Source organism: Gossypium arboreum, chromosome 10 (assembly GCF_025698485.1).
Source record: "Gossypium arboreum isolate Shixiya-1 chromosome 10, ASM2569848v2, whole genome shotgun sequence".
Lineage (NCBI taxonomy): Eukaryota > Viridiplantae > Streptophyta > Magnoliopsida > Malvales > Malvaceae > Gossypium > Gossypium arboreum.
In genome coordinates this window covers 44,661,690-44,676,251 of record NC_069079.1, presented here as the reverse complement: position 1 = coordinate 44,676,251, position 14,562 = coordinate 44,661,690, and the positions used below count along the sequence as shown (strand labels likewise).

Sequence of the window (14,562 nt, the reverse complement as noted above, 5' to 3'; positions counted from 1 at the left end):
TATACTTGTATTATTTTTAAGGATGAAATCATTAAACTTGGATAGAATCTACTTTTAAATAGATTCAACTTAACCAAACTATTTAATTTATTAGAATTTTATTGAGATATATAAATATAATATTTAAACACACATTTATATTTATATTGTATTTCTATTATTTTTTGCGTGTAGGTTGTCAAAACCATTTTTTTGAAATTGACTTTTTATTTTTAAAAACGAAAATGAAAATGGGAGTCGCCACCAATCCTTTTTATGAGATGTGATTGGATTACCTCATAATTTGATCATTTTAATAAAATGTTTGATTTATTAAAACAACGATTTTTGGTTTACGAAGTTCAAAAAAATGAGTTCGAAAGTCGGTTACGCACAAGGAAGAGTTAGCACCCTCGTAACGCCCAAAATTAGTACCTAATTGATTGATTCGTGTCTTAGTGTCAAAAGTTGAAAACTTGAAAATAATTTAAAAATACGATCCCTCTTTGCATTAATGTTAATTTTGCTTACAAATTGCTTGAATTAAACGTTAAAGGCCCTCTCGTCTCGAGATAACAAAATATCACATCTCGTAAGTTAGGACACGGCATTTTGAACCTTTGAGAATAAGTTTGCCTCTATTTTTTATTTGAAATCTTATGTACTTTAATTTTTGAAAGGATATTCGGTTATTCGAGTTCAATGAGAAAATCGAAACCTCGTAAGTTAGGGTACGATTTTCTCAAATCTTTCAAATATGAAACATTGCCTATTTTTTGAAAATTTTCTTTTTTTATGAATTTGGGTGAAAATTAATGTAATATTTAAAATGATATACAATATACGATAAAATATTATAATGACAATGATATAATTACGAAGATGAATACAATATTAGTAAATAACTCTCGATAGATAAGTAAAGCAATAAAACGAAATGCATGATATAAAAATAAACAAACATAACATAAAAATGTTTAAAAATGAATGGAACAATGAAACCATATATATAAAAAGAGGAAACAAATGATGAACGAAAGGATAAATAAGTAAATATTAGTAGTAAGAAAATACACGAATCAACAAGTATTTATAAAGAAAATATTAACTTTACAAACTTTAATATGTATACAAAGCGTATAGAATAATAAATAAATAAGTAAGTAAAATAGATATACATAATGTTAAGTTTAGATTTTTTAAAATGTGAAAAATAATAAAATAGAAAAGACAAGATAAAAACATAACAATAATAATAATAAAATGTGTAAATAAAGGAATAAATAATCATATAAATTCTAAATACAAGAAGAGTAAAGAACTAAATAAATAAATGAATGTAAAAATAAATATATAAAATAAAACAGAACAATATGCATATAAAAAATAAAAACTTGAAATTAAGTGAATAAAGGATTAAATTGAAATTGAAATAAAATTTAGAGTTTAAATTATAATAAAATAGATGAATAAACATAAAAAGGGACTAGATTGAGAACTTAAATGGAATTTAAAGGCATAAATCAGAATAAAATAAAATAGAGGACCATATTGAAAAGCGCGAATAACATGGAGGGACCAAATGGGGACATATTCCCCGCCCTCCGAAACGTACCGTTCCAAGAGGACCAAATCAAAACTAAAATAAAATTCTAGGGTATAAATTAAAAATAAGAAAAAATTGGATTAAAAAATTAAAAAATGCGGAAGGACCCACAAAACAAATAGACCATCTGGTCAAAAACGCGCAGACCTTAACTGGAACGGGTCGGGTCGATCCTTTTCACACCAAAACGACGCCGTTTAGTGTCAATAGGCACTAAGCCAAAACAACACCGTTTTGTATCACTATTTAAATTAAATTTTTCAGATTTTTTTTCATTTTAACATTCTTCTAAAAAAAAAAAAAACAAAAGAAATCTCTCAACTCTCTCTTGTTCTCCAGAATCTGGCCAAAGGGGGGTGGATTCCACGATGGCCACTGTCGTCGACGATAGGCTCCGCCCGTCTCTGGTGGCCGGAAAGCACCATAAGACCCCCATTTTGAACGTTTTGGCTACTGGAGCCTGGATCTGGAGATGGTTTTCATCACAACTCTGCCAAAAATGGTAAAATCTGAAAGAAACCCTTCGACTTCTCTCTTGTCACACCGAAAAAAAGCCGTCCATCATCGGGGACGGCGTCCTCACCCTCACTCGCGGCGATGGAATTCGAAACAAGTCGGTAAGTTTTAATTTTTATTATATCTTTTGCCCTTCTTTTTTTTAAATGATAAAAATAAAAATAGATAACAGGTAAAATAAAGCAAATCACCTTTTGCAATTTCTTTTTTTGATTTCTTTAATGCTTTTTAGCCGAATACAAAAAGTTTGCTACTGTTTTTACTGTATATTTGCTTCGTTTCTGCTTTCCCCTATTTTGCTTGTTTGCAGGCATTGACGAAGGCGCAGAAGGAATTTTTTTCCATTTCAGTGCAAGCTTGCAGAAGGACCTCGGGATGAGGCGCCTCGAGACAAGGAGTGGGCAACGTGGCCGAGGAGAAACAACGCGGGGGAAGCCTCTAGGGTTTTGTTTTACTGAAAATGTTTAATCACTTTGGGCCATTGAGCTTGTATTTGGGTTAGGGTTAATTTTGGGCTTCATTTATTTTTTTGGGCTTGTAACAAAAACTTGGATTTTAAAAAATTTTATTTTCTAGCAAGTCAGGCAAATTGGGCCTATTACATAGGTTATCATTTAATACATTAATAATTCATTGATTTTGACATCTTCAGATATTTATATTATGGTTAATTTTAAAATAATGACGACGTACTTTAACTATTATTACTTATGACAAGCCCATAATGTTGGTAAAATTTTTATGTAACAAAATTATTAAAAAATTGATATAAAAATAAAATATAATTTTAGTTAAAATGGTAAGATTAAAGTAGTGAAAATTATAATATTTTGGGCTCAAATTTCATAACTTCCATAATGTATATACGTTGTTTTTTATTTATATAAAAATAAATAAACACCCATAAAATAATATTTATTACTTTATTAAAAAATACTAATTTTACATCTAAATTAAGATCTAATTAATAAGTGTCACCTACTCAATATGGATTATACTCACCAAGTCTAATAATTAGTCATGGATTAAAAATTTTGGCCTATGCGACAAATATCATCGTCCCATCTCAACATGAAAAAGGAAAACATAAATCTTTAATATATCTATAATTATTTGTAAATTTAAATATTATGTGTTATGTCATACTTTGTGTAACATTTTTTGGGCCCTTTTACCAAGTTCATCCTCCAAAGTACAAAAAAAAAAAAAAATGGTGAAACAACTTAATAAATCGAGACCTATGAGACTCGAGGCCATATCTAACGGAGATGAAAATTTTATTATTCCGATCAAACCTCACCCTAAAAACTTCATTGTTTTTAATTATGAGATCATATGCGTCTAAAGAAAAAAGGGCATGATTGGGGTTAGGTGAAGTGCGGTCCTGAGCTTATTCGTCCGTAATGGAGCTTCCACTAGTGCCACTTTCCGAGAAAAGAAAATGTTGTTTTAAAGTTCTATAAAGTTCTCAACTACTTCAATTTTCAATGTCAAACCAAAGCATACAAATCCAACATTATGAAATCTCTCCATTTCTTCTTCCTTCTGTTCTTCTTCACCTTAAGTTGTTTTAGCCAAATTGAGTCCTCAACCGTTAATGATGTGCTCATGCACTGCAATGGATCTATCAGAGTGTGCAATGAAGCAAACGAGATGCTAATGGAGTCAGAAATAAGCCGCAGGTTTCTAGAACAGAAAAGGTATATATCTCCCGGCGCACTTAAAAGAGATCAACCAGTCTGCCGCGGTGGTGCTGGGGGTGAAGCTTATAGTAAAAGTGGCGGCTGCCTCCCAGAACCATCCAACCCTTACAACCGAGGATGTTCCAAGTACTATCGTTGTAGGTCTGATTCATGATCCGAAGCCGGTCACACCCATTACAACGAAAAATATGAAATTTTCTTGTTCAACTAATATTCATTTACATTCCAAGTATACCATGTTTTTACAGTATTCTTTAATCGTTATAATTGTTAATTAACTCGTTAATCAATTATCATCCTTCTTAAATTATTCAATGTTATCTATATCTTTGTCTTTGCTAATATAAGCTTAACAAAGCAAGCTAACTGCTAGAGCATTATCTCGATGAGGGTGGCTCACACGACAGGACCGAGAATTTAAGGGTTCACGACCATATCGAGAGTTATAATGGGGTGGTTTACACAATAATATTGAGAGCCACAATGGTTTACACAGCAAAATCGTGCCCAAAGCCATAATGAGAACCTAAAGGTATCACCTTGCATCCATTCTCTCAACGAAGCATAAGTTTGAATCTCCAACTTTTTAATTTACATGATTTTATCTATTTAGATTTTATTGAGGGAAACTAATTTTTTCGAAAAAAAATCTTCAAAGCGTCGTCTGTTAAGTAGTTAGAATTGCCCTATTGTCCTCTTTTAGGATTTTGTTTTCCAATTTCATGAAAAACCATATGAATTCACAGAGTGAGCTCCTTAATAGAATAGATATATATCCGTAATCTCATGAAAAATATAAAATATTAATAATGGAGAATACACACAAAAATTCAAACCACCAACCAAAACATAACATAACTAATCTTTTCCTTGAGTTAATTATTGAAGTGATACCATATAGTAATATGCGGGTGTGAGATAAGCACGAGTTAAAAGTTATAAAATGCTTATCTTTTAAATATATATACATACCAACACTCCCATACTAACTTGTTGGTCAATATTTAAAGAAGTGAAAAACAGCCAGCACGCACTGAAATTGTAAGACTTTTAAAATGATTCAGTTCCTCTCAATCTTTCACTTTCGGTTTTTTTGTCACTGTTATACACCTTGTCTTACGGGTGGCCTACATATTGCCGTCTCAAAGAATTTTAATGGTCAATATCTGTTACTATTATGTTACCATGATCTTCCATTTACTATTACATTTTTTGTGATCTTTCAATTATATATATATATTCGATATTTATGTTAAACACACATCCAAACATATATGACAATATATAAACTTTTAAATATATGAAAACTCTTTTAACTAAAAAGAGAAAATAGATGTTCCAACATACCACCGAGCTCTTAGCTAAGTCTAATGCAAAAGAATACAAAGTTTTAGATAGGGAGTTGTTCATTTTTAGTTCCAATGATAAATTTCTGGACTATGATAGAGAATAAAAAGACTATTAAACATGACTACTGGGAATATTCATGAAATATAATAATCATATATATCGTTCACATATGTAGAATAACATTTCCTGAAAATCAATCATACTCAGAATTGTAGCATAGTAAATATCCCAATGAACCAAAATTGTGGATCTACTTATACGAAAGCTTCCATACCTCGCGTACATTAGAGGAACCATCGGCAACTTCAGTAACAAGAGTTGCAGCCATAACACCTGTAGGATCAAAAAGAATCACTTAATCAGCATCTAGCAGTCCATATCTTATACATGGACAGCCTCGGGAAAATTAATGAAATGCAACACTTCATGCGTATCCTCCATGAAAATATGTTACACTGAAACTGAACAGACTTTTTGGAAAATAGACATGCATATGAGTAAATAGCCTTCAAAAAATTTTTGGGGATATAGGGTCTATGACTGCGTTAAAGGGCTTAAAGGTTACAAGGAATAAAACTTGGAACTGATGAAGTTTTGACAGGGAAAAGTTTGCTTAAATCGACTAGCTAACAAAAGAATATGATTGTTCAAGAAGTTATCCCAGCCGATTAGTCTCCTGGTTTACCGAGTGTTAAGAATCTCTCCAAGACTCCACCAAGAACACGAAGAACAATACAGCATATAATATGATTAAGGCTACAAGATAATTAACTTAAAAGTTTTTCAATTTATTTTGGTGATGTTCCTTCACTGTAAAGGGAAACTCCAGATATTCCAACAATGAAGAACTAAGAACAAAAGGAGAAACTAATGAATCACTCAACCATGAGTTCTCAAAGAACTACAGGAAAATAAGTCCATTACAGTAAAGTACAAAATTACCAAACTATTCCTTGAAACAATGACACTCAAAAGATTCATTCTGATGAATCACAATGCAGACTTGAGAACAATTTCCCTTGAGCTAAAATGGCTTCTTTGATACCCTAGAATCTATATCTCTTTAATCATACATTTCATAGGAGGAAAGCTCTTTGCAAAACATTCTAACCACCTATAAAGCAATTATCTAAAAACTAGGCCAGAGGTCAAACCAGTGAGGCCTCCAATTTCTGGCTCAACCAGTTGATGATATTAAAAAATAATTAAATAATAAATAAGTAATTTTAATACTAAATAAGTATTAAAAATAAAAAAATATTTAATAATGACATTTATTTTTACTAAATGGTACAGATTTTAACATAATACACTCAAGGGGTTAAATGTCCAGATCTCACCACATAGAATAATTTTTTTCCATTTAAAAAAAAAACTTTAAAATAAGTTTAAAACAGATTTCCCCTTTTTTGTTTTGTTTTTTCCAGCTTTCAGTAGTGCTTTTATGGTTCAAGCAGTTCTTAGCCAGTTCAAAAGATTCCAGACTGGATGGACCACCTGTTCCCATTTAACTGGCTAGTCCAGTCAGGCTTTTACAACAGTGTTGTGAACTGCATAAGGAGAAAGGAAAACCTCATGAATATCTACTGAGTCCTAACTCACATTTGCATTTTTTAAATTTACTCTATCGGAAGAGAATATATTCTAGTTCCACTGACATAATCACGTCTATAAAGGATCAGGTTACCTTCTTTCTCAAGCATGGAAAGAAATTGTCGTGTTCCCCCTCCTACACCAAAATAATGCTTCTTTCCAGCCAAGTATACAACTCCATTTGGCTGGTTCATGCACTGTAAATTGACAATGCTTAGAAGTGAGGAATCTATGAATTTACAACTAACAGAAGAGGCTGAATTACTCAATAAAGAAACACCTTCTTTATAAGTCCATAGAGATTCCTTTGCGCTGAGATTGAGTAAATCGTCTCAGCCATTAAAATAACATCGTAAGCAGAAGCTTGGCCATGTTCTGAGCTAGAAGTCAAGTTTATTTCACTTTCACGTGCATGAGGAAGTAACTGATGAATCGCACCCCAGTCACCAGCAAAGAAGCGCACTTCTGATACAGTTTCAGGTTTAGCCTTCTCCAAGAGATTTGCATTTACATTTGGGATAGTGAGACACCGTAGGACCTCAGCATTGAAGTCCTGAAAATGCACCTCAGCTGCACTCTGAAAGGGAAAAAAATGATAATGACATTTTAACAAATCCTCTCAGTCACAACATGGTGTAATCAAGCATGAATGAGTTTACCTCGAGACATGCAAATATCCCAGGAAGTCCGTGACCACATCCAAGCTGAAAACAATTAAAAGAAACTCAGCAAGCAGTTGCAAGAAAAGACAAGCCAAGATATTAGTGACATCTATCTAAATATATGTTTACAGATTCAATAGTTTAAGGCATTATTTTTACAAGTCAAATCTGTTGGAGGGATAATAGCAATTTCTTCACTGGTAAAATTACTCTGGCTGATAAGAACCAAACGAGAAACCTAAGCAAAATACCAGTTATATTAGAAATAACAGTCTGCCAATAATGTACTACAAAAATTAATAGGACATTCTAGTAATACATAAGCACAACCATTGAGAGCCCAGAATGATGGTCCTTAATCTTATCTTATGATTGATTTATGCAAAAAGTTTCCATATAAAAAGAAATTTTTCACTGAACATCGATGTGGGTGTCAACTAGCAGCCTTAGTAATACATGTTGACCAATCGAGCAAATTAGTGTGTCAACAAGGGTTGAATCTCAGAGCCCACCTCTAACACTCGTTTTCCCTCAAATGATAGACATCCATTTTGAATCTCAGAGCGCAGAGCTTTAACAAGGTCTAATGAACCTTCCCATAGCTTAAGTCCCCCTACACTCAAAAAACAAGAAAAACACACACACACACATTACCAAGTTTTCATCATTTGGAAGAAACCTAAAAATGCATTCATCATGAGCAGGAAACTCAAATGCGAAAACTAAAAATGAAATCTAATACAAGGTGAAAGGAAGAAAGATCATTACACACCTTCATATATTCCAGGGACTAAATCCGAGTTAGGCAACCCAAGAACCTCTTTAGTACTCACTCTTCCCTAAAGGATGGCAAAATTATAGTTTAGCATAAATAATATCAATCATACAAGAGAGCTTTGATCAATTTTATGGAATCTTGATTATTCCTAAAAGCTACCACAAAACAAGTTCATTCAATAAACAGAAGTTAAAAGGTTCACCTTGAGTAAAGTAAGGCCATCCAAGTTGACAGGCTCCACAGTGTATTTCACAGAAGAAGAAACCTACTTCAAATTCAAAACCAACCAATAATATAAAATAAAAGCGTTTACTCAAAAATCGAAGACAAAAAAAGCTTAGAATTTGGTACCTCTGAGGAGAGGACTTCGACAGGGGGAGGAGGAGGTGGCAGCTGCGGCTCCGAGGACTCCAAGAACCCTAAACCCAAATTGGGTTTATCGTTAGATGATGAAAACAGTTGAAAACTTGTGTTGGTTGCCATTTGTTACCCGCTAGTGACTACAGAAGTTGCAGACCAACGAGGGCCGAACTCCGTAGACGAAACCTTCTTTACTCTATTTAGTGCGCTGGTTACCATGGTACAGTTCCTCAATATTGGACTATAGCCCATCACACTGCAATCTATGCTATTTCAATACTTTGATTATGGTGGTAAGTTGTACGAATTATAGAACAGATTTTGTATTTTCAAATATATATTTATAATTGATGATTTACATCTCTAACAAATATATTTACAATTTATGTACCAAATAAATAAGATAAATAAGGTAAAAGTGTTATATTATATTTTTTTCTTTTACTTTAAAAATGTATAAATTAGTCTATGTATATTATATCAAAATACAAATTAATTTTTTCTATTAAAATTTCATCTATTTTTACTGTAAAAATTGGCATTACTAATGAAATCACCAAACAGTTATATGTGGCGTGTTATGTATACCTCATTCCGATGTATAAAGACTGCATTTTACTAATAAAAATTGATGACATATTTAACAAAAAGATCAGTATACTCTTTAATCTAATGTACATGGACTAATTTGTCCATTTTTTTAATAAATGGAGTAAAATGCAATTTGACTCTTAGTACAAGGGTCTTTATTGTACATTTACCAAAATAAATTTTTTATATAATACCTAGGACTACTCTAGTTCAATCGATTTGACTAATTTTTCCATTTCAATTGATTAAATTATTAAAATATTATATATATTAAAATATATATTAAACGAATTGATTGAATTAATTTTTTTAACTTAGTTCAAGTTCAATTGATTTGTCACATTTATAATCAATTAATCTAACCCTTTATTTTAAATTGATACTCCTAACTTGTTCTCCATTCGACTAATCAATTTGATACTGCTCTAAAGATTATGGTTATCTGTTTGAGAAAAAGGCCACTTAATCTCATCATTTTAAACTTTTACATTCTGATTGTAACTATCACATGGGATGGAGGTACCTGTAATTTAACCAATTTCTCCATCCTTTCCCCTTCATTGTTGGCAGCTTCTAGTCCTAGTTACATTTATATAGACAAAAAATAATGAAATATAAATCACAACTAATTAAAAATATAATAATTCAAATAGTACTATCAATAAAATTAATGGACATTTAATTTAATAGAAATAAAATTAATTACTAGTTTGATAATTAATTTAAATTTTTATTATAAATATAATTATGATTAAATAGTTATTTTTAAAATTACCAATGACATGGATTTAGTTCGCTATTTATAAATTTGAAGCTGATGCTTTTATATATTATTATAGATTATATATAATTTATATAAATTGTAATATATTAATAATTTGCTTTCATATCCCTATTATTTATGTCCTTTTATGTTTAATATTTTTTAAGGGTTTATTTGTTTGATGTAAAAAATTTACGAAAAATGATTTTTGAAAAATATATTTATTTTTAAAAAATTGGTATTTTCACTATTTGGTAGTTTTTTAAATCATTTTCAAAAGATGTTTTCAATGAAATAAGTATAATTTTAATGGAATTTTTGTTTCATAATTAATCTCATATCTAAAACTTTGATATTATAAAACTTGATAATATAAAAAAATGGGGAAAGAAAAGCAAATGATATGAAAGATCAAATTATATAAAATGATAATATTTGATACATTAGTAGCGTATATTTTTATTCCACAAGTAATCTTAAAATTTATCACATGTCTTTTTCTTTTTTAATATTTTATTATACCCTATAAGACACTTGCGAATTCTTTTACCTTATTTATGAAGTTTAAAACTTCAATGGTACTATTAATCCCTCGATTTGTAGCGTACAAGTCTGCTGCCTTAGCACGATTGTGTCTGCCGCCACTGGCACGAGTCCTTAAGTTTTTTGTCCCAGTTTTTGTTTTTTTGGTTCTAACTAAGAGCTTTTTTATCGCTTTTATTTCTGCAAGTAGAGTCTGTCGTCTGTGTTTCTGGCCATCAAACATGCGTCCATGGAGACTAAATTAGCATAGTTATCATTAAATGAGGAAGATGAGGAAATACTGCAGATCTAGGTAGATCCAAGCATGGTAAGAGGAGTGGGAAAATTTCAGCTTGTGGGATGTTTTTTAACTGCCAGTATAATCTACTTCCCAGCCATGAAAAGTACTATGGCCAATCTGTGGCATCCTGTTCGTGGGGTTCAAATTTGAGATCTGGGAAAAAAAAGGTATAGCTTTCAATTTTTTCACGGTATGGATATGGAGAGGGTTTTGAAAGGTTCTTCTTGGACTTTCAATAATCACTTATTGATACTTTATAAATTGAAAAGGGAGGAAGACCCATTAAGAGTACCTTTAATTTTTTCCCCTTTTTGGGTCCAAATTCATGACGTCCCAATAGGACTCTTTTCTGAAAGTTTAGCAATACAATTAAGGAATTTTGTTGGAACTTTCTTGGAGTATAATGCTTCAAATCTTGGGAAGGAAAATCGCAATTACATGAGAGTGAGGGTACAGATTGACATTAGGAGGCCTCTAAAAAGAAGGAAGAAGGTTATGTGGCGCGGGGATGCTCGTATGTTAAATTTCAGTATGAACGTTTATCGCTTTTTTGTTTCTATTATGACCGACTGGGGCATAGTGACTCATTTTGTGAGGAAAAAATGATGTTAAGGGTAGATACTGCTGAATTGGGTTGGAATTTATCATTGCGAGCACAATCCCGAAGAGCCTTATCTATGAATAGTATATGGCTTCAAGATGAAGGGGAAAGGAAACGAGAAGGAATTTGGGGGGACAATCGATCTTTGGAGCTCAGATTCTGGGATGGGATACTAAAGGCAGATGTGGGAAACTTATTGAACCAATTTTGGGATTCAATATTAAAGGAGGAATGCCATATTTAGATCACAGGCAGGAGAATTCTTGGGCTGATTAGATGCAAATAGCCATGGAACATAATTTAGAAGATGGAATCTTAGTAGGAGAGGAGGGGAAAAAACAAACAAGGGGGGAAACGGGAGATCCAAAGGGAAAAAAGAGAGTGGCAATGCAATGATAAGGAGTAAACGAATGGTGAAATTTAATCTTTTATCATCGGCGGCTGCTAAGAGGCAAGCCGACCGAACGCAATGAAAATCTTAAGCTGGAATGTTCGTAGTTTGGGAGACCACGAACGATTAGAAGACTTCGGCATTCGCTGAAGATATATAATCCTCAAATAGTCTTCTTTATGGAGACAAAGCTTAGTAAATGACAAATGGAGCGGGTTCGTAGAAGCTGTGATTTTGTTAATGGTATTGAAGTTGACTCAGATGGTATACGAAGAGGATTGTGTTTAGTCTGATGGCTAGATGTAAATATAACTCTCCGTACTTTTTTCAAAAGGCATATTTATGTGATAGTTATGGACAAGGAAGACAGGAATAATTAGAGATTTACGGGATTCTATGGATCCCGTTATGTGCTAGATAGGGCAGACCCATGGGCTGTTCTGAAAAGGCTAGCTATTGAAGTAGATATTCATTGGTTCGTTTGTGGAGATTGCAACGAGATTATGTATGGTTTTGAGAAAAAAATGAGGATTTCCTAGAGATGAAAAACGGATGGAACTATTTCGAAGAACACTGGAGGAATGTCAACTGCATGACGTGGGTTTTTGTGGGAATTAGTTCACTTGGGAGAAAGGTAATTTACCGGAGACGAATATTCAAGAATGATTAGATAGAGGGGTTGCCAACACAGAATGGATTGATATGTTCTCGAAGGTGAAAGTCCAACATTTAGTGCACTCTTTTTCTGATCACTGTCCCCTTCTTATTAATACAAGAATGAATGAAGAACGCTTGAGGAACAATGGCTTCAAATTCAAGGCCTGGTGGTCTTTTGAGGAATCTTTTATTAATGAAGTCAAACATTTGTGGGAAGAGTCTTCAGGAAAAGTGTTATAGAAGCTGGGAAATTTAATAAAAGGTTTGAAACAGTGGGTGGGGAAAATTCATATGAATAGGAGAAAGAAAAAATAGATCCTTACAGAGAAATTAGCATAATTATCTGAAGCTGAGAGAAATGATGTGAATTTAGCAGAGCTGATTGATACGAAGATTAATTTAAACTTGGAGATTGACAAAGATGAATGTTATTGGGAACAGAGGGCTCATTTTAATTGGCTGAAATTCAGCGATAAAAATACAGCATTTTTTCATAGTCATGCATCACAGCGGCGAAAGATGAATTTTATTCATAGATTACAAAATGAAGATGGACGAGAAATGATGGTACTACAAAAAATAGAGGGCATTGCTAGATCTTATTTTCAAAGTTTATTTTTGGTAGAAAGTAGGGGAAATTACGACCATTTGTTATCCAAGATTGAACATTGTATAGTCAATGAAGATAATCAAAAGCTTACAACAACATATACCAAAAAGGAGATCGCAGCAACAATATTCAACTAGGGCCCACGAAGGCACTGGGGGAGGATGGTTTTCCAGCTCTTTTTTATCAGGAATGCTGGCATATTGTTGGAGAATATGTCACCTCTTTTTGCTTATAAATTCTTAATGGGGATATGGAGGTTAGTGCTGTGAATTCTACTAATATTGTACTTATTCCTAAAGTCACCAGCCCCTCAGACATGACACAATTTCGACCAAGCAGTTTATGTAATGTGCTCTATAAAATTTTGGCCAAGGTCATAGCTAATCGTTTACGGGGAGTTATTGAAAAATGTATTGGTGACACGCGAAGTGCTTTTGTGCCAGGACGATTAATATCAGATAACGTGCTGTTGGCATATGAAGTATTGCATAAGTTAAATACGAAGAGATCGGGAAAGAAAGGGTATATGGCCGTTAAGCTGGACATGAGCAAGGCATACGATAGAGTTGAATGGATTTTTATAAAGGAAATTATGCTACGGATAGGGTTTGATACAAATTAGGTCGATGCTATTATGAAATGTGTATCAAGGGTCTCTTATCCAGTAGTTATAAATGGGCATATTGGGGATAAATTTTTCCCAACCAGAAGCCTTAGACAAGGTGATCCGCTAGCCCGTTTTTATTTCTCTTATGTGGGGAGGGCCTATCGAGTCTACTAAGACTAGCAATGAATAGCGGGCTCTTCAAGTGTGTTAGGGTTAGTAGAAGCGGGCCACAGGTATCACATCTTTTGTTTGCTGATAATTGTATTTTATTTGGGGAGGCAACAAGTAAGGATGCAACTTTATTCAATGACATTCTACGGGAGTATAAATTTTGTTCGGGTCAATGTGTTAATTTCAAAAAATCAACAGTTTTTCAGTAAGAATACCTCGAAAAAAGACAGGGGATTGGTTAGTAATTTACTGGGTGTCCACAGTTCAAACGAACCAGAGCGTTACCTTGGGTTGACGAGTATGGTGGGTAGGAGGAAAAAGGAATCTTTTCAAAATTTGAAGGACCGATTTCGAAAACGTATTGATAATTGGAGCAATTTATTTTATCTCAAGGGGGAAAGGAAGTATTTGTGAAGGCCATTCTACAGGCGATACCTATTTACACGATGACTTATTTTTTATTGCCTAAGACCCTATGTGATGAGTTTGAAAGTATTGTTGCACGATTCTGGTGGCAGAAGGGCCATGGAAAAAAGGGTATTCATTGGTGTACTTGGAAAAGCCTTTGTGATTTAAAAGAAAACGGTGGTTTAGGTTTTAAAAATTTTGGTCAATTTAATATTGCGTTGCTAGCAAAACAGGGCTGGCGCATTGTTCAGTATCAAAATTCTTTATTAGCACGAGTTTTAAAAGCTAAATATTTTCCAAACTCAAATTTTCAAAATGTAGAGTTGGGCAATTTACCTTCCCTTACCTGGAAGAGTATTTGGACAGCAAGGGGACTTCTCTAAAAAGGGCTGA

General features: G+C 32.9%; 2 protein-coding genes across 3 annotated transcripts; one reads left to right on the top strand and one right to left on the bottom strand.

Moving 5' to 3' along the window:
• The first annotated feature begins 3,357 nt into the window (after positions 1-3,357).
• LOC128282435 (protein RALF-like 32) lies at positions 3,358-4,111 on the top strand. The gene has a single exon (XM_053020633.1). The coding sequence runs from the start codon at positions 3,620-3,622 to the stop codon at positions 3,956-3,958; it is 339 nt and encodes a 112-aa protein (XP_052876593.1). The 5' UTR covers positions 3,358-3,619; the 3' UTR covers positions 3,959-4,111.
• A 966-nt stretch (positions 4,112-5,077) lies between these two features.
• On the bottom strand, positions 5,078-8,857 carry LOC108487111 (uncharacterized). Of its 2 annotated transcripts, XM_017791351.2 has the most exons (9): positions 8,539-8,857; positions 8,390-8,452; positions 8,182-8,248; positions 7,922-8,022; positions 7,407-7,451; positions 7,028-7,324; positions 6,842-6,944; positions 6,652-6,704; positions 5,078-5,487 (listed from the first exon to the last, which is right to left on the bottom strand). In XM_017791351.2, the coding sequence occupies exons 1-8, from the start codon at positions 8,668-8,670 to the stop codon at positions 6,679-6,681; spliced, it is 834 nt and encodes a 277-aa protein (XP_017646840.1). In that variant the 5' UTR covers positions 8,671-8,857; the 3' UTR covers positions 5,078-5,487; positions 6,652-6,678. The 2 variants fall into 2 exon arrangements, with proteins under 2 accessions (XP_017646840.1, XP_017646839.1); XM_017791350.2 differs by lacking the exon at positions 6,652-6,704 and having other exon boundaries at positions 8,539-8,844.
• Positions 8,858-14,562: the final 5,705 nt, after the last annotated feature.